The 20,816-nt window shown below is 47.0% G+C and overlaps 1 protein-coding gene across 1 annotated transcript; it reads right to left on the reverse strand.

Moving 5' to 3' along the window:
• Positions 1-2,162: 2,162 nt before the first annotated feature.
• On the reverse strand, positions 2,163-4,559 carry LOC139830379 (uncharacterized). Its single transcript, XM_071818376.1, has 2 exons — positions 4,148-4,559; positions 2,163-3,784 (listed from the first exon to the last, which is right to left on the reverse strand). Exons 1-2 carry the CDS (start codon positions 4,557-4,559, stop codon positions 2,163-2,165), a joined length of 2,034 nt encoding a protein of 677 aa, XP_071674477.1.
• Between the last annotated feature and the right edge of the window lie 16,257 nt (positions 4,560-20,816).

The following is a 20,816-nucleotide window of genomic DNA, read 5'->3' on the forward strand; positions in this document are numbered from 1 at the left end:
TTCCCCCTCTCTTGGAAGCTGGCTTGTCCCCAAAGCTTCAACTCGTCGTAGTCCTCCCATGTTGCCAAAGCTTCAGGTTGCCCCGACCACTGAACCAACACTTGACTGACGGAGACTGGGCCTTGCTGACGAAAACGCCTTTGCATCACTCTAACTGGAACCTGAAACACGTCAAGAGGAGATGGCAAACAAGGTTGTACCTGAGTTTTCACACCAATGGCCCTTTTCAGTTGTGATACATGGATCACAGGATGGATACGACTTGTAGATGGCAAATCCAACTTATAAGCAACCTCTCCGATTCTTTCTAGCACTTTGTATGGCCCGTAGTACTTGAACAACAATTTGTGATGCGCCCGAGAAGCCACCGAAGATTGCACATAAGGTTGGAGTTTGAGAAAGACGAAATCATCAACAGCAATTGTTCACTCACTGCGTTGCTTATCAGCTTGGTGCTTCATCCTCAAACGCACACGCTCCAAGTGTTGTTTCAACACATCTTGCATGAAACGGCGTTCATCTAGCCAGACTTGCAAATCTGGAACAGGGCACACATCCTCAACAGAGAAACCAACTTGTCTGGGAGTGCTTCCATATAAAACTTCAAATGGCGACTTCCCCAAAGCGGAATGCAAACTAGTATTATACCAGTATTCTGCGAGAGATAACCACTTCAGCCACTGCGTAGGACAAGCATGGGCAAAACAACGCAAATACCCTTCAAGGCACTGGTTAACTCTTTCTGTTTGGCCATCTATTTGTGGGTGATATGAGGAGCTCATCTTAAGAGTAGTACCAGTCAACCTAAATAACTGACGCCAAAACAAACTGTTGAAGATGCGATCTCTGTCAGAAACTATTTGCTCAGGCATACTGTGTAACTTAAAAATATTGTCCATGAATGCCAAAGCCACAGTCTCAGCCGTGAATGGATGTGCTAAGGGAATAAAATGAGCATACCGGCTGAATTTGTCAACCACTACAAGGATACAATTATACCTCCCTGACTTTGGTAAGCCTTCGATGAAATCAAGAGATATCACCTGCCAAGCAGAGTCAGGTACTGGTAATGGCTGTAGCAAACCAGGATATTTTGCTCGGTCTGGTTTGGATTGTTGGCATATGGTACATGACTTGACAAAGTGATGTACAGCAGCTGTCATACCTTGCCATGAGAACAACTGCTTAATTCTCCGAAAAGTGACAGGAATGCCCGAATGGCCGCCAATGGGACTAGCATGGAACTCTTGTATGATCTGTTGTTGTAATGCCGGAACAGCTGGAATCCACACCTTGCCTTTCTTTCTGATTAGCCCATTATGTAAGGAAAACAATCCCTCCGTTTCTGGTGCCAAGGCAAGCTTCACTAGCAGTTCTTGTGCATAGGGATCTTGCTGATAAGCATCAACCACAGCTAGCACCCAAAGAGGTTGACAGCTAGAGATCGCCAAAATATGCATTTCAGAATGAGGACGCCGAGAGAGTGCATCTGCTACCCTTTTCTCTGATCCTTTCTTGTAACTAATGCGATAATTCAATCCCATAAGCTTGGTAAACACCTTGTGTTGCCAAGGTGTATTAAGACGCTGATCGGTCAAGTGGGAAAGGCTAGCATGATCCGTCTTAATCAAAAATTCAGAATGTTGGAGATAAGAACGCCACTGCTCCACTGCTAACAAAATGGCCATATACTCTTTTTCATAGGTGGACAAACCTTTATTTCTTGGACCCAAGGCCTTGCTCACAAATGCCAATGGATGGTCATTCTGCAATAAGACCGCTCATATGCCTGTGTCACTAGCATCTGTCTCAACAACAAAGGGACACTTGAAGTTAGGAAGAGCCAAAACTGGTGCCGCAATCAATGCTTGTTTTAGAGTGTCGAAAGCCAACTGTGTTTCCACTGTCCATATAAATGGCGTTTGCTTGCGTAGCAGAATAGTCAGAGGCCTGCTTATGGAAGCATAGTTGCGAACATACTTACGATAATAACCTGCTAAGCCAAGGAAGCTACGCAGTTGTTTGACATCCACTGGGGTAGGCCAGTCTCTGACTGCAGAGATTTTACTGTCATCTGTGGCAACACCATGAGCAGAAATCACATGCCCAAGATATTGTATATTCTGTTGAGCAAAATCACACTTACTGAGCTTGACTTTCCACTAATTAGTATCCAATAGAGAATGAACTAGCTTCAAGTGTTGCAGATGCTCATCATAGGTCTTGCTATAGACCAAAATATCATCAAAGAATACCAAAGTGCACTTGCGGAGTAGAGGAGCCAGTGTACGATTCATCTCGGCTTGAAACGTAGCAGGTGCACCCGTCAGACCAAACGCCATCACCGTGAACTCATAGTGACCATGATGGGTATGAAAAGCCGTCTTATACTCATCTCCTTCTGTCAAGCGAATTTGGTGGTAACCAGCACGTAAGTCGAGCTTAGAGAACCAACAACTGCCATGTAGCTCATCCAACTGCTCGTCAATGACTGGTAAGGGGTACTTGCTTTTGATTGTAAGGGCATTTAAATGTCGATAATCAACACATGGGCGCCAAGACTGGTCCTTCTTCTTGACCATGATCAAAGGAGAAGCAAAACTACTGACACTTGGTCTGATAACTCCAGACTGCAACATTTCGGCTATTTGCTTCTCAATTTCATTTTTCAATTCTGGAGCATAACGGTATGGTCTGATCTGCACCGGTCTAGCTCCAGCAACTAAAGGAATGGAGTGAGTGACTGCCCTCTGAGGTGGCAAGCCATCGGGTGTAGTAAACACATCAGCAAACTGTTCAAGCAAGGCAGCAATCTCAACTGGTAATTGGACATTTGCTGATAATTGTTCGTCCAACAAGTGCAACTCCACAATAGTACAGGCGTATTCAGTTGGATGTTGGCCCTGTAAGCAAATCCAGGCCCCTTTGTGCTGAAATGCTAACCACTTTTGCTTCCAGTCCACTACTTGAGGACTATGACTAGAAAGCCAATCCATACCAACAATACCATCATAACATTGCAACGGCAATATCTTGAATGAAGTAGAGAATTCCTGCTTACTGCAAGTCCAAGTGCAATCAGGTATATAATGAGTGCATTGCAGTATGCCACCACCAGCCACCTTGACTCTCCTAGGATGAGGCAACGAAACAAGACCAGCAACAAGAGCTGCTAATTTCACACTGATGAAGGAATTACTGCTGCCAGAATCCAATAGGAACATAGCTTCTTTTCCTTGAACAGAACAGTGAAGTACAATGGATTGTTCTAGGGCCGCAGCTTTACTCTCATCTACAGATAATTGCATCAGCTCCATGTCATCAGCTGAATCGGTTTGAGCATAACTTGACTCAGGAGATGAAAGCATGCACTCCAACATTTCTTGCACCACGTGCAGTTGCACCATCGACTGACACCTATGCTCCTTAGAGTACTTCTCACCACATGTAAAACAAAGATTCGTTGCTCTTCTGTAACGTTTGAGAGCTGCCAATTTGTCTTCTGCGGACCTGGAAGGATCAGAAAGTCGACTGATATCAGGTTCACACTTCTCTTCAGGAATCCGTGACCTGGAACCAGTACTGAAAGAGAAACGGCGAGAAGGAAATGAGCTAGAATTATGAGCAGGTAAACTGTCTGATTGCACAGCCACTATTACGCGCACAGCTGGCTTCAGCCCATCTATGAATCTAGTAACATAGTGCAGAACATCAGGCTTCTCTTCATAAGCAGCCAATTGATCTATCAATTCAGCAAACTGACGTACATACTCCTCGACAGTTCCTGTTTGAACCAACTTGTATAGCTTACGAATCAGCGATTGATACTGGGTCCTGCCAAATCTGAGCACTACCTCTCTACTAAACTCGCTCTAGGTGTATTTTCTGATAGAATTCTGTACTGATGATAAGCAACGAGCAGCTGGTCCCGAGAACTGCAGAGAGGCCAAACGAACCCAGAGATGGGGCGAGGTGTTGTACATCTCAAAGTAGTCTTCGCACTGCAACTGCCAAAGCTTGGGGTTCTCACCATCAAAACGCGGAACATCCATACGCGGCATGCGAGTATGATAGTGATTATCAGCAGTATCATCATCCAAGTCGAACGAACGTGGAGTATTGGTGTGGCTATGGTTTTGGCGGTTACCTCTTGCCGGAGGCGGTACGTAGAGACCAGAGGCCACTACTCCCTGCCTCCGTGTAGTCGGATTCGTGCGGTGCCCATCGGGTCCGGTCTCCGCGTCGCCCGCCGCGGTCCTGGAGAGTGGATCCGGCTCATCTGCTTGGGCGGCGAGACCCAGTTGCGCTCGAAGAGCGCCAAGGCCTTGTTGCAGCGTCGATTCGACACCATCGGCGTATGTACGCATGTCGGCGGTCGCCTTGTTGACGCAGGAGCGAATGGCGGCATCGACCGTGCGTGCCATGGCCGCGTCCACCGCCGAATTGACGGATTGGACGATGAGCGCCTCCACGTCAAGCTTGTGGCTCTCCTGCTGCGCCGCCGCAGCCGCTGTGACCGTGCTGTAGATCGCGCGGCCCTTCTCCGATAGATTCTCCATGATGCGAATTCGCTCGAGCTCCGCCGCCTTCCTAGATCTGGTCTCCAGAACGCCGAAGGTGGGGAAAAAAAATTTCTGGCTCTGAATACAAAATGTTAACCACTATCTCACTCAGATCTGTAAAGCAACGAGAACTGTATCTGAATTACAATTGAAGAGGAGGAATTCGAATCCGAGGAGGAGGAAGGAGAAAGTCAGGCCATGCCAGGCTAGGCCGAAGCCAATTACACAATCACCACCGATCCCGGGGCTCTCTCTGTATCTTATACCCTGGGCCTACACGAATACAACTCAGCGGAAAACGTAGTCACGTGCCGGGTAGCGCTTGCTTTCCTTGCGTTGCCTTCTCTCTCGCTGTGCTTCTGCTTCTAGGCGGCCATCATCAGTAGGATCGTTAACACTGAGCCAGACGGTTCAGTGCCGTTTCCTGAAATACCACTCATTTGACTTGTTTTTTTGTGAAATATACAGGGGCAAGATTGAAAATAGCAGAAATCAAGGCTTTCACTAGGTTTTCTGTCTATCCAAGACAATTCAATCGCTGGCCCTTTTGTCCTGCCCGCCATCACCAGCAAGAGGCTGATCGAGCAACGCCATGGCCGCCGCTTGACAGTGATCCGACGCTTGACTCGAATCAATTAGGCGACCAACGACCTGCCTCCGACGCTCGAACTCCATGAGGATTGATTCTGCGCCGCCTCCCATCGACACCTGCTGCCGCTACTGAGGAAGAAGACCGGCCTCTGATGTTCTCTTACCCGACACCAGCCGCCGCTCTTGGCTCTTTTGCTGATGTACTTCGCCGGCCTCAATTACGTTCTGTTGCATCTTGCATCTGAAATTCCGAATTACTGCATCTCCTGGACGCATGGACGACTGCATATTTTTCATCCCATTTTTGTTATGTACTTGTGTGTATGAAATATGAATCAGCTTATTTCCCTTGTACTATGATTTCCATGCGATTTTGGTTATAGTGGTCATCTCACAATGTCAGGGAGGGATAGAGATCACAGAATCGTATTGCTATTTCTGGAATTTATGTTTTATTTGTTTGACAATGTTTGCAATGATAAATGGATTCATCCGACAATGTATGCAATGATAAATGGATTCATCCGATATGACCTTGCAGCAGTCAAGATGCCGAAATAAAACTGATCTAGTGTGGGCCAGGGTTTTTTTTCTCGGCCGGAATTTCCGAGATTTCGGCGAAAACCGGTTTTACCGGTTACCACCGAGAAAAAGAAATACCAAACGAAATTCTCCGGTATTTAAATAATTTGGTCAAATTTAAATTTTTTATATAAATTTTGAACAAAATAGTGAGTTGGTTTGACAAATCTCGGCCTGTATTTGGCCGGTATTTCCGAAATTTCCGAAATACCGGAATACCGGTGGCCACCGATATTTTTTGCCTACCGAGAAAAAAAAACATTGGTGTGGGCGCATGGTGTGGAAATAGAAATTGAAGAAACAAAGAAGTGGATTTGCTGCATGTATTGGAATGAGGTATTCAAAGGTGGTGGAATTCATCGACTGAAGCTTCATCTGGCTAGAGAAAAGGGTGAAGTGAAGAAATACAGCAAAGTAAGTGCAGTGGTTAGATATGCAATGCAGCGAAGTGTGGAGAATTTTAATGAGAGGAAGAGGAAGTATGAGGAAGATACAAATCTTGTTAGAGGCGGTGCCGATGGTAATGATTGTGTGAAGTATCACCACAACAGGTTGTTGCTGCCCCTCGAGTCACTCGAGCTAAAAAAGGAAAAACTGGTGCATCAAACAAGTCAACAACAAACCGGGCAGCAGACAGATTCTTTTTATCTAGAAGCCAACCAGGTGATCAACAAACCGCAAAGAGTGCTCTGCAATCTCAAGAAGCCGTTGAAAGTGTTGATTTTAATATAAATAAATGGTTTCTTGATGCATCTATTCCTTTCGATGCAACTACTTCTAGATACTATCAGCATAAGATTAATGCAGTTGCCAGCATTGGTAGCGGTTATAAAGGGCCAAGCATGTACATAATGTGTGGCCCTTTGCTAACCAAAAATGTTGAAGCTACTAAGAAGTTCTTTGAAAGCTATCGGAAATCATGTAAGGAGAGTGGTTGCACGTACTATTATGGATGATGGTTGGATTGATAGAAAGAAACGAACACTCATCAACTTCTTGGTGTATTGTCCGAAAGGTATTATTTTTCGCAAATCTGTGGATGTCACTGCAAATTCCAAAACTAGTGATTTCTTGGTCAAGTTATTCAGTGATGTTGTACATTTTGTTGGAGTAAAAAAAAAGGTACTGCATTTCGTGACTGATAATGCATCAAATATGGTACTAGCTGGAAAGAAATTAGAGGCTGGGTTTCCTTCATTTTATTGGTCTCCTTGTGCTGCTCATTGTTTGAATTTGATCTTGACTAATTTGGGAAAGCTTGAATTAGTGAAAGAAGTTGTAGACCATGCATCTAAAGTCACTAAATGCATGTACAACCATTGCAACCCACTCTTTCTTATGCGGAATTTCACTAATGGACATGAGATACTTCGTCCGACACCAACGCTCTTTGCTACTAATTTTGTTGCACTGCAAATTATACACAAGCAAAAAAGATGCTCTCCGTGTCATGGTTATATCAAAAGAGTGGACATCAAGCCCATGTGCAAGAGAAGCAAAAGCAAGACAGTTTGTTGACCTTGTATTGGATCAACAATTTGGAAAGATTGTGGTTCTATTTGTAACTTCTCGGAACCTTTAGTTCGTGTGCTAAGATAGTGATGAAAGGCCAGCCATGGGAAATGTATTTAGAGCATTAAATTGTGCAATAGAAGAGATTTCAGAAAAAGAAGAGTGCAATCCAACAACTTGTTCTTAAATTTATAGAGGAGAGGTGGGATAAGCAATTAAATAAAAATTTGCATGCAGCTAGCTTTTGATTTAACCCAACCAAACAATACGATGAAGAGCTTATATCAAAGTATCACAACACTACTTCTAGGGTTATAGATGTTATTGAGAGATATGCAGCAAAAGATCCAACTTTGCGCAAGGCATTGACAGCAGAGATGAGGATTTTTAGAGGTGCAGAAGGAGATTTTGGTCGACTGTCAGCCATTAGTGATAGAGACACAATGCTTCCTGGTATGGCACTTTATTTCCTTTGCTCATATATATATTAGTTCTTATATTTTCAGAATTTTGGTGTAATAATATGCATCTTATTCTTTGCTATAAATGAATGGTGGTTGACTTATGGATGTAGTGATCCAAACTTGTAAAAGCTTGCTATTCGCGTCTTAAGCCAAACTTGTAGTGCTTCCAGCTATGAGAGAAATTGGAGTTTGTTTGATCACATACATTCCAAAAAGATAAATATACTGGAGCATCAAGTGATGAATGATATTTCCTATGTTCCATGTAACTCTAGGATGGAACAAAAGTAATTTTTTTCTTGCTCTACTACTTTCTTATTTATTCCATTGTTTATTTGTTATTTTATTATGGTTGCATTTTTTCCATTCCATTCGATGTGTAGGTCCCAAATCTCGAAAAGAAACAATGACCCAATTTGTTTAGAGGACATTGCCAAGTTTGATGAAGATTGGATTCTGGAAGATGATCCCCAAGTACTAAATGTGGAAGAAAATAATAGATGCCAGAAAGGTTTGGTGCCAAATGACAAAGAGATATGTAATGCCATTGTCATTAATGGTGATGGTTCTCTTCCATTCTTATCATTTCAGATTTTTTTTATTATTTCTTATTTTGTCACACACAATTGTGTAGATCATGCTTGATGGATTAATGATGAGTATGACGATATCGAGGCTTCTCAAGAAAATGAGGTAAACATGGATGCTGGTCAAGATCACAATGAGGCTGCCCAAGGACATGAAGATAGTGGAGGTGATGATGACTATGGAAATGAGGAAAACCATGGGAGTGTGATAGATTGGACATTCGAATATCGTTAAGTTTGGTGCTTGGTTTCCCAAACTCGAGATTTCAGACTCTGGACGTTTATTTCTTGCATGTATGAGATTATATGTCTATGTACCTATTTCATTCCTGGAACTTTGATGTTTGAGACGACAATGTCGCCGTTCTCTGCAGCGGTACAAGTGGTGAACAAGCATATGCTTTCAATGTATGAAAGGATCTAAGGGTGGCAGGGATTCACGTGGAGAGATATCATAGCAGAGGCGACACGACACAGGTTCAGTTTAGTCACCATGTGATGCTCTTGGATAAGACGATCAAGGAGATATTGTGGTTGGCTCCCATGAAAATGTGATCTCCTTTGCAGACAAGGTGGATATGGGTGGGAGTTTTGAGTCGTTCCCAGTCAATTCATGGCATCCACGTAGCTTGGTATGGCTCCCAGGCCGAGTTCGCACAGATAGGGAGAGGATACATGTTGTGGGAGAGGACATCATGGAAGAGGTGGAGCACTTTTTCCACCAGCGTTGGTATATGCCAAGGTACCCTACCAAACCATCGCCAGCTCGGTGAGGACTACCTATAAAACCAACCGCGGCCAACATTAGAGTTTGTTTTCCTCTAGTTGCGCCACCACTGCCTCATAAAGCAGAAATAGCAAGCATGTGTTATCTTGGTATAGAGGAGGAAGGTTTTGTGGAAGATATAGTGATGGTAGACCGATGTAGAGGTAGGGGACGAGGTGGAGGTGGCGCTGGCTCTGGAGATCAGTGGCAATAGCAACAACAACGTATGATGCAGGGCCACAACAAGGTTTTGATTTCTCCACAGGGCAGCAATAACTCCCCTTCCCTCCTTCGTCGAATGGTTTCATGCCTGGGAATACGTAGTGGGGTTTTGGTGGACCTTTCCCCCAATTCCCACAACCTGGGCCATTCGGCATGATGCCTAATCAGTGGATCAATCCCCAGCGAGCTGGTCTACAAAATCAACAAGTTGTTGGTTTGGGAGGTAAGAACAAAGGCCCAAGAAAATCGGTGCAGAAGAAGAAAGGAAAAGTAGTGGATGTCAACCCTGCTCCTAATTATCATCTGGGCTAAGTGGATGCTATATGTAGTTGTTGTGGTCAACCTAGCCATTACAAGAGTGCTTGTTATAGGAAGTAGTTATGCTTCATCTGTAAGGCCACCAGTCACTCCTTTGGTGATTGTGCTGTGCTAAAGAGGCATCATCCGGTGGCTAGATACATTGGGAGTGTTTCTACTGATTTAGGTTTGTATCACATTAAAGCTCCTATGCCATAGCTGAACCATGTGTCCTCTAGCTACTAGGAAATGTGGTGTGGTAACTATGGAGGAGGGCACCATCAATAAGGATGACTTAGCTTAGGAATTTGCAAGTATCTACAAAACTAACTAGCCATGTCAAATTAGGGAGCTGGGTAACTGGTCTTTTTTTTCCTTGTCATATTCCTCCCACATATCCTAGTTGAACAAGTTATTTGGTACCCTAGATTTGGTCTTTCCAGAGATGGTTTGACTGCCAAGGTTAGTCAATGGAGTGATGACCCTAATCCAGTTGAATATCTTGTGGAGGTATGGTTGCAGATTAGACGTGTGCTACCACCATGGTGTAGGTGGAACATTATCGATCAGGTTGTGTCTGTTTGTGGGCTACTTAGGGAGGTGGATTGGACTAGTTTCTTCAAGAACTATGCTTAAGTAATGAGGTCTAGGGTTCTATGTAGAGACCCTACCAAAATTCCTTCTAGAAGGTTGTTCAACTTCCATGGGAGCCTGGAAACCTGGTGGTTCAAGTACATGACCGTGATCAAAATGGTGGTGGTCTTGGTGAAAATGGAAAGAACAATAGAAACCATAGTTTGGGTAGGAACGGTGGCATGGATACAGATGGAAGATCTAGAGATTGTTGACCAAAAGTTCCTCTTGCTCTCACACTAGTACACAGACTCAGGGCTGGAAGGCAACACAGGATGGTCTAGCTTGAATTAGCTCGGGATGAAACCTTACTCTCTAAAGATGAGGTTTATAATGTTCTTCTCCAACATGGGGCAGTTGGGACTAATGGACAATTCAAATGGGACTCTCATAGTAATATGGAGTCGCAGGAGGAAGTGGCTGCTTTTTGGCAAGAGCAAAATTCTATATATGAGACCGATGTGTATTAGACTGAAGTGGTAGACATGGATGTCCAAATTCCTAATGATATCTTGCCAAGCTTTGGGAGTATGCTCAAGGGTGATGAGGTGGCAGAAAAATAGGGAGTTCATGCGGTGATGTTCAAGTAACATAAGATGAAGTGGGGGCTTGTACAACCTACAAGGTAAAGCAACATAATTGATAGATCACGGAATATGATGGAGAAAACAATGGACATTAAGATGAAAAGTAATCTAGAGTTCCCTACTTCTGCAAAAATGGCAGGTATAATGAACTATAATCCCTTCCATGTTTTATAGATTGATGAGTTAGATGATATGGCTATGAGTGTAGGAACTAGTATACGAAAGGAAATTATACAAGCTAATATGGTAGATAATTCTAGGGAGGATCTCTCCTTGTCTCGGTACACCTGTTACTCTTGAACATTATGATGATGTGGAGGACAAGTATGGACTAGAGGAGGACATCTGGACACATGTGTTTAGCAAAAAAACGGGGCAAACACGCCAAGAAGTTGTTTAAATGATTTTTTTCTTTCTGGACTGGTAGAGGTATCACTTCTGTAGGGAGGCATGCGTGTAATAATTGTAATATCATTCCCCTCCACCCTGATTATGTAGGTTTCAAAGAAACAAAAAGGAAAGTTTTATTAATTCCTTTCTTAAGAATGTTCTAGGAAATAGGAGTTTCACATGGAACCACCGGCCTACCAATGGGTTTACACGAGGGCGATCCTAGTGGGAGTAAATAATGATCTCTTTGATGTTATTAGCTAGGATATTAGATGCTTCTCAGTTAGTGTTGTGCTCAAGTATAAAAGCAATATCTTTACCTATAGAATTAATTACCAATATTTATGGTTCTCCTTATGAGGAGGGAAGAGAGGCTTTTATTTGAGAATTGCATGATCTTTTCCTTAACTAGATGGACCTTCTATTATTGGAGGGGTTTTCAATCTAGTGAGATTATCAATCATAAAAGAAATGGCCATGTAGATTTTAGGTGGGTGGATATATTTAATGCTTGGATTGATTTATGGTCTATAGTAGAAATTGGCTTGAGTGGTAGAGTGTTTACCTGGAGCAACAACAAGGAAAAAAATATTATGAGTAAGATTGATTTAATATGTGTCTCCACTAAAATGGAATCTATGTTTCCTCTTGCTAGTGCTACGGCCTAACACTCCCATTGTTTGGGACTCTAGAGAACACCAGAGGCCTAGAAAAAGTACTTCTAAATTTGAAAAGTGGTGGTTAACCAACCCTGAATTCAGAGATATAGTGATTGAATCTTGGTCTAGTTTTTTTAGCGCAAACGGCAGGAGTGCTGCCTTATCATTAAGAAGGAGGGAGAAAACACTGTACAAGATGGGCCATGTTTTTTAATTTTCTGGGGGAAACATTCCGAGAAAAACCCCCACCGGCGGATCAACCTACTCAATCATTTGGTGCCACAACTGGCGTGGCAACACCAAAAGCCAAAGCACGTTTCCTAATGTCCTCATGCGCGATGTGTGCCACCTCCATGTATGTTTTACGCACTCCCTGGAAAATTCTTCTGTTCCGCTCCTTCCAGATGTTCCAGATGACATAGAGCAGCCTCCCGTTGCGGGAACGCTTGGTCTTCTTGTCAGCACCAACAAGCATGGCATCCCACCAGTCGTTAACGGAAGCATGCGTCCCCGGAGATAGGGCAGGGGGACAAGCGTCTGCGGACCATCCATGGACGATGCTCCAAACCTTGGAGGTAAAGGGGCAGTCCTTGCATAAGTGGCAAGCCGTCTCGGGGGCGCGGAGGCATAGCTGTCAAATGGGGTCATGCGGCCATCCCCTGATTGCAAGCCTATCGGCTGTTAGAATCTTCCCGTGCAAGACTAGCCAGGAAAACATAGTGCATTTCGGCTCCGCGTAAGCCTTCCAAGTCTTTGTCGTCGTGAACTTAGAGAAGGATTCAAAGAACTGCACCTTATAGGCCGATTTAGCGGTGTAGGAGCCATCAGATGTCCAAATCCAAGAGACTGAATCAGGTCGCGAAGGGTCCAGGTTTACTTCAGCAGCAATGGTGGCGACAAAGAGGAAGTCCCGTAGCTCTTCCACGGAATTCAAACGGGAGATGGCTGTCGTTGCCTAATCGACGGTACCTCGGAGGAGGGATCCTCACGAGGGGGAGAAGAAGTAGGGGCCATAGGGCGGAGTGCACACGGGACGGTGGTACGCGAGTTACCCAGCTTCGGAACACCTGCACGATGACAGGGCCTACTGCTGCTTGTCTGGAATTATCTGGGCGCTTTCGCGTTGTTACAATGAGTTGTGGTTGTGCCTCTAGGGCTCCCGGGATCCGGCTTATAAAGGCGCACGGATCTAGGGCTTACACGGAGAGTCCTAGCCGGAATACAAGTTGCCTAACTACGGTACAATGTCTTGCCGTGTACGTCAAGAATCCGCCTTCCTTCTAGGCCGTGCTGGATCCGGATACGTCATGGTCCTCCACGGATCCGGCCTCCTTCGTAGGTCGGTTAGGATCCGGCTCCTCGTTCCTGGGCTGGACTTCATCCTTCAGGATCTACAGCAACTGGGCCGCCCGATGGGCCACATGCCTCACCACCAACTATGGGCCACCCGGGCTTGCCGGATCTAGGCCATGCCGTTGATATACCCATAAAGTATACCCACAACAGTAGCCCCCGAAGTTCTCCGAGATTCATCATTCCTCCGACTTCATACAACTCGGAAACGAAGAGAATCTTGAAGAGCTTCAAAACTTCTTACTTGATTCCGGGTTCATTCATTCGGAAATCCTTCATCTTCAGATCACGCAGAACAACGGAAGCTCCGATTTTCCCGCGCACAACCTCCTCATTTCCCGCGCTAAATTTTCGCAGATGCAAATCTTTAGCCGGAGATTTCGGGAGTGCATGGTTAAGTTACCTCCACGTCGTTTTACCGCAGTTGACCTAAAACACGTGTCATCCATCCAACGGTGTGACCATTCCGTTTCCACCGTCGGATCCGAATCCCGAATCTCCGCGTGCGGCCTATAAATACCCCGCGGCTCGGTAATTTCTCATTCTTTCACCTCTCCTCACCACTTCGTCTTCCTCCTCGCGCCGCGCCGCCCGATGGATCTCGATTCCGGCGATCTTCGCCACGGTGAGCTTCGCGCGCCGCCAAACCAAGACTCCCCTCGCGCCAAGATTGCTGCGGTTGAACGGGAATTTCTCTCCGCCACCGATTCGTGGTCACGCGGGTCAGTTTTCTTCAAGTCCGGCGACCCCATCTTCACCGGAGCTCCATCGAGCCACCGCGCCATTAGCGGTAAGTGCGCCGGCCTCGTAGAAGATAGACTTAGTGTAGAAGACAAACTATGCGATCCGGGTACTCAAACACTTTGTATGGGTGCAGCCGGAAGCATGCCACTCGATTCTTCGCATTGTACTGGTAGCTCTCCGAGTAGTCCGGATCCCAATCAAATAGAACCAATATGCCCGGATCCCATATCATTCCTGCCACCATATGTTTCCGACATTAGACTAGCTCAACCATTTTCCGCATCTTCCAGCACCGCTCCAAGCCAGATCCCCTCCCTCCAAGAGCTCCAAGAAGAACTTGAGGGACAAGCTAGGATGGCTGCAAAGGTTCAGGAGGCGGAAAACAAGAGGGCATCCAAGGCCCGGATCCGCGAAGGGGAGCGAGGTCAGTGGTGGCCCTGCGCAACTACTGATGTGGAGCTTAGAGAGCTCCAAAACGAGGGCATGATCTCCACTCATTGGAGCTTCACACATGACTCCGACGTCCCCAAGCCCGAAGCCGGAGAAATTGTTATGACCAAGGCTTGGGTGGAACGCGGACTTTCACTTCCCTGCTCGGAGTTTTTTCTCTCAGTCCTCAGCACATACGGGCTCCAGCCCCACAACATCTGCCCAAACTCATATCTCCTCCTGTCCAACTTCGTAACTCTTTGCGAAGGTCATCTTGGGATCCGGCCAGATGTCAAGTTATGGCAGTTCTTTTTCCGGGTGAAGAAGGAAACCAAGGACAAAGCAATGGTGAACTGCGGGAGCATGACGTTTATGCTCCGCCCTACCCGCATGTATCCTCCCCACGACTCGCACGAATCCGTCCGGTACTGGAACGCCGGATGGTTCTATGAGAAGAACGCTTCAGTTCCGGATGTCCACGAAGGCTTGCCCCATTTCATCAACGAGCCTCCGGAAGAGCTCGCAAGCTGGAGCTTCGTTCCTTCGCTCGCCCAAACCCCGATCCTGGAGAAGGCAGCGCGGAGAATCTCCTGGCTAGTCCATGACGGACTGACCGGAGCCCAGCTCACTCTTAGCTGGTTTTCCCGGAGAATCCAGCCTCTGCGCTACAACGCACGCTTGATGTGCGCTTATACTGGGGTGGATGATCTCCTCCGGGTTACCCGCCACGATCTTCCGGCCGACTCCCTGAAAAGGAGGTTCAAGACTTTGGTGAAGATCCCCAGGGGCCAACAGGTCCCGGAACTGATCAAGGACATCTACATAAACGACCAGTGTCCTCCGGTAAGCTCTTGTTCTTTTCGTTGCTTCAAACTTCACAAGTTTTTGGATGTTAACTCTAACTTTTATTCATTTTCCTTCCAGCTCAACACTTTGGCGGAGGAAAGCTTCCGCACCATTCTTCGTGTCCCTGTCACCGGCGACGCGGCGGAGGAGGCTCCGGAAGACGATGAGGAGGAAGAGGAACAGGCACCCCGCAAGGCGGCCCCTCGTCCTACGAAGCGTCCCCGCGCCAAGGCTTCCGGCTCTGAAGCCGGAGCTAGCGGCGAGGCCTCCGCCAAGAAGCCCAAGACCACAAAGCCACCTCCGCTAGACTCGAGGAAGGCGGAGCGTGCGCGCCTAAGGATGCTTTCAACAGCTGGCCAGCGCTCGCGCCCCATCATCCCCGGCGCCCCGTAAGTTTCCGAATATGATGCAATTTTATCTTGACGAAATTATTTCTTATTCGATCCCTTTTACTTGTTTGCAGGAATCCGAGCACCACCGCCACGCGGACTTCCGGCCAAGAACCCATCACCAAATATATGAAAAAGTCTCCGGCCGTTGGTCCTTCTACTCCAGTTCTGCCAAGTGCCTCCCACCCTACTCCTCAACCGTCTCCTCCTCAGGCTGATCCATCTCCCCCTCCTGCCGCAAACACTCCACCGGAAATAATTCCGGTTAGCAGGGAGAAGGTGGGCGGAGAAGATCCTAAGGCCAAAGGCCCTGCCCAAGAAGACGCGGAAGAACAAGGCCAAGGAGAGGCTGAAGTTACTTCTTCTGAGAAGGCTGGAGACGGCGCTGGCGACATCGTCGTTTTTCCAAAGAATTTTGGAGATCCGGCTGACACCACTTCCACCCCCAAGGCGTATGCTACCAAGTTTTTCAACAAACTGTCCGAGGCGGAGAAATGGGAGCTTGAGCAAGACTTGCTCAACGCCATGTTGAACAACGCCTGGGGGAAGCCCGACGCAGCGACATCGGAAATCCAGGACTTCAAGAAGAATGTCGGCCAGTTCCTTGACAAGCTCGTCTGCAAGCAAAAGGTACTCCCCAGTAGCCCCCAAGCATGTAGGCGGAAACTCAAAAAGTAGTTAGCGCTTAGATGCTTAGAGAAAGATTACTTCCGGGAAAGTTTTGAAATTGGATCAGTAGCCCCCAAGCATTATGGCGGAAAAGTTCCGGCAATAATGCTTTGGAAGAAACCACTGTTACAGGCGGAATTTTTACTCCTGCTCTGTCTATGTTTTACAGGAACAGCATGCGCTGCACTATGAGCTGCACAAGAACATCGCCCTTCAGCGCCGCGTTACTCTGAATCAGGCGGAAAATATCCGGACTCTGAAGGATGAGAATGCGGAGCTGACCAAACAACTGGCGGACGCCCAAGGTTGGTTTCCTTCTTCTTCGTCATTGGTCATATTCCGACTTGAAACTTGCTGTTAACTTATGTTATTATAGGCGCATCCTCTTCCCTTGCTACAGCCTCGTCTGAACTTGAGAACCTGCGCTCCTCGTACCAAGATTTGGAAACGAAGCTAAAGGAGGCGGAACTAAAGAGGGAGCAAGCCGAGAAGCAGCTGGCGGAGAAAAACTCCGAGCTCATCAGGGAAAAGGGCGAAATGATATTGAAGAAGAATGCTGACAGCGAGACCATCAAACGGCAGCAAAAAGAGCTTAATGGACTCCGGAAGTACATGGAGACCGCGGAGCATCACTGGGACTTGCTCAACGAAAACATCTTAGGTACGATGCTGAAACCTTTGTCTAGATGTTTGCTCCGACTTTTCACTTTGTGCTCAAATTGCATGCTTATATCCTGATTATCTTTATGCAGAGCCGCTTGGGCATCCGGAACAGCGCCGGAATTTGTTCCCACGGGATGACCTTCTTCAACTTGCAGGCGATGATTGCAAAGATCTCATCTCCGCCTCCCGCAAGATATGTTATAACTTATCCATCAAGAGGAGCCGCACTTGCAATGTTCGCAAGCTTGTTGGAAAGATGGACATTCTTCCGGAGCTGGTGACGGATCTACAAGCATCATCAGCTCGAGGCGCAGCTGCGATGGCCTTGACTATGTGCTTAGCACATAATCCGGATCTTGATCTTGATCAGGTGACCACGGGCGTTCCTCCGGATGCGGATGTCAACGCGCTGCTGGATGCAGTGAGCGGCTACGACACCCGTATTGCGCGCAGGATCCGGCACGAGGAATTCTACGACAAGGTCGTTCTTCCTGCAGACGAGCCCTTGGAAGCGGAACTTCAAAAGGAGCTTGACGCGAAGGCGCGACCTGCGGAATCCGGAACCCAATATACCTGGACCAGCTCCAAGGATGCTCCCCAAGAAGAACCCAAGACCAGCACTGCAGCTTCTGAAGAAAAAGAAAGTGATGAAGATGTGTCTTCTCCGGCCGAAGGCGCCAAGGAAAAAAGATCCAGAGGGCAAGACTTCTCCGGCTAAGGGGGAGTGAAAACTTTTATTCCTGCGGGAAAAACAATGCATCATTTTGGCCCCAGCGAGGGTTTGTAATAAGACTTTAGATTCTTAAGTAGCTAGGAACGAAACGATTATGCATGGGGCGGAAACACTTATCCTGCTATCCGTTAATGTTATGTGCATGTTTCGTTTTATGTTGGAAAGCAAGTGTTGACTTCGTTGTTTTCCGGCTTGCCCGCTTGACCTTCCGCGAGCCGGAAGACCTTAGCCGGAAACGCTCGCCAGCGGCGACGAAGCCCAATGGCAATCCGTCCATAACCGCGGAAACAAGCCCCCAGGCATAGGTGCCGGAAATCGCTACTAGGAATCCACGAGTTCGCAACAGATAACAACTTAATCAGAAAACTTAAGCTTACGTCCTAAAGGACGATTTTTTTTAAAAAATCACAACTTTCATATACGCCTAGGCGGAAATATCCAGCTCTGCGGTTTTAGTCGGAAAACATACATGATCTAAAAATGAACAAGTAAAGGAGGTAAAAGACTCAGAGAGTGAACCATAAGCTTTATTTCATTGATCATGTATAACTATTACAGAGTTTGTAACTCGGAAAAAATATGCTAAGTGTAGAAAGGACGTAGCTGTGCGATGTTCCAAGGGCGATCTGTCTCATCGTAGATGTCATCCGGATCCTCACGCTTGCGTTTCCGGTGCCAATTAGCAGGTCTATCCTTTAGCTCACGGAAATCAACAAGGTAGTATGACCCGTTATGAAGCACTTTGCTAACGACGAAGGGTCCTTCCCATGGAGATTGCAGCTTATGGTCTTTCACCTGTCGAAGGCGGAGGACCAGGTCTCCTGTCATGAAAGAGCGATTCCGAACTCGGCGGCTGTGATAGCGTCGGAGCTTCTGCTGGTAGATGGCGGAGCGCTGGTCAGCTAAGTTCCGAGCTTCCTCGATCAGGTCCACAGATAGCTGTCTGGCCTCATCAGCTGTTTCTTCATTGTAGGCGGAAACTCGCGGCGAATCGTGGATGATGTCGGAGGGAAGCACGGCTTCGGATCCGTATACCAGGAAGAATGGGGTAAACCCTGTTGATCTGTTAGGGGTAGTTCTTAAACTCCACAAAACAGCTTCCAACTCGTCAGCCCAAGCTCCAGCTGCTCGTCGCAGCGGTTCTTCAAGGCGCGGCTTAATTCCTGATAATATTAGACCATTAGCCCTTTCAACCTGACCGTTAGATTGTGGATGAGCCACAGATGCAAGGTCCAGTCAAATCCCCATTGTGTCACAATAATTCCTCAATTCTCCTTGAGCGAAGTTTGTGCCATTATCTGTGATTATGCTGTGTGGGATGCCGAATCTCATCACGAGGCGGCAGACGAATTTTAGTGCCGTAGCACCATCGGCTTTTCTCACTGGCTTTGCCTCGATCCACTTGCTGAATTTATCAACAGCGACCAGAAGGTATTCAAAACCGCCAGGAGATGATCTTTTTAACTTACCAACCATATCGAGCCCCCAGACCGCAAATGGCCAGGTGATAGGTATGGTCTTCAGCTCTTGGCCTGGAGCGTTTGGTTGAGTAGCGTAGTACTGACAACCTCGGCAGGTCTTGACTATTTTGTCAGCATCTTCTTTGGCTGTGAGCCAGTAAAAACCTAGCCAAAAAGCTTTTGCAACGAGCGATCTGGGGGCGGCATGATGCCCGCAGTCCCCTGCATGGATCTCTCTGAGGATTTCAATGCCATCTTGATTGGAGACGCATTTGAGAAATACCCCTGCTGCACTTCGTTTGTAGAGCTGTCCATCAACAATTGTGTAGGTTCTCGCTCGTCTGACGATCTGTCGCGCAAGGACCTCGTCCTCTGGCAATTTCTGATCGATGAGGTAATCCAGGAAAGGCTGTGTCCAAGCCGGAATGATAGCCATTACCTCCCTAGCCGGAGACACTGCCACCTCTGGGTTTTCCGGGTTAGCGCCCTTAACTGAGGGTATCCGAAGATGCTCCAGGAAAATGCCAGGCGGAATTTGCTTCCTGCCGGATCCAAGCTTGGATAGCATGTCTGCCGCTGTGTTATCGTCTCTTCTGACGTACTTGACTTCGTATCCGAGGAAGCACTTGGCGATCTCATCAACTTCGTCTCTGTAGGCTGCCATGACGGAGTTTCTGGCGTTCCAGGTTCCGGCTACTTGTTGTGCCACCAGGTCGGAATCTCCACAGCATATGATGTGCTTGATCCCGATTTCCTTAGCGATGCGCAGACCGTGTAGTAGAGCCTCGTACTCCGCCATGTTATTTGTAGCTTCGAAGTGGATCTGCAGAACGTACTGCAGTTCTTCTCCGGTAGGGGACTTCAGGGTGACTCCGGCTCCTGAGCCTTGATGCTGCTTGGATCCATCGAAGTGCATGACCCATGTTTCTGGTTCCTGCTCTAGACTTGCATCCGGAGCTTCTGTCCAATCTGCGACGAAATCCGCCAGGACTTGGGATTTAACCGCGGTCCTAGGCTTGTAAGCGATGTCGAAGGCGGATAATTCGATGCCCCATTTAGCCGTACGTCCTGTTGCGTCAGCGTTATTGAGAATTGTTGACAGCGGAGCCTTGCTCACGACTGTTACTGGGTGCTCTTGGAAGTAGTGTCTCAGCTTCCGGCTGCCTAGGAACACTCCGTAAGCTAGCTTCTGAAAGTGAGGGTATCTCTACTTTGACTCCGTCAGCACCTCGCTAATGTAGTAGACAGGCCTTTGGACGTCATATTCATGACCTTCTTCCTTTCGCTCCACCACGATGACGAGGCTGATGACTTTGTTGGTAGCTGCCAGATAGAGGAGCATTGGCTCTGACTCTGCTGGGGCTGCCAAGATAGGTGGGGAGGTGAGTATTTCCTTCAACCCCCGAAGAGCTGCGTCGGCTGCATCGTCCCAGACAAAGTTGTCTGTTTTCTTCAGCAGCTTGTACAGAGGTAGCGCCTTCTCGCCAAGACGGCTAACAAACCTACTGATTGCTGCGACGCAACCAGTTAGTCGTTGCACATCTTTGAGACAAGTTGGCCGTTTGATACACAGGATTGCCTTGATCTTTTCCGGGTTAACCTCAATGCCTCTGTGAGAGACTATGAAGCCAAGGAGTTTTCCGGCTGGCACGCCAAAGACGCACTTCAGCGGATTCAA

Source organism: Lolium perenne, chromosome 4, assembly GCF_019359855.2.
Source record: "Lolium perenne isolate Kyuss_39 chromosome 4, Kyuss_2.0, whole genome shotgun sequence".
NCBI classification, from domain to species: domain Eukaryota; kingdom Viridiplantae; phylum Streptophyta; class Magnoliopsida; order Poales; family Poaceae; genus Lolium; species Lolium perenne.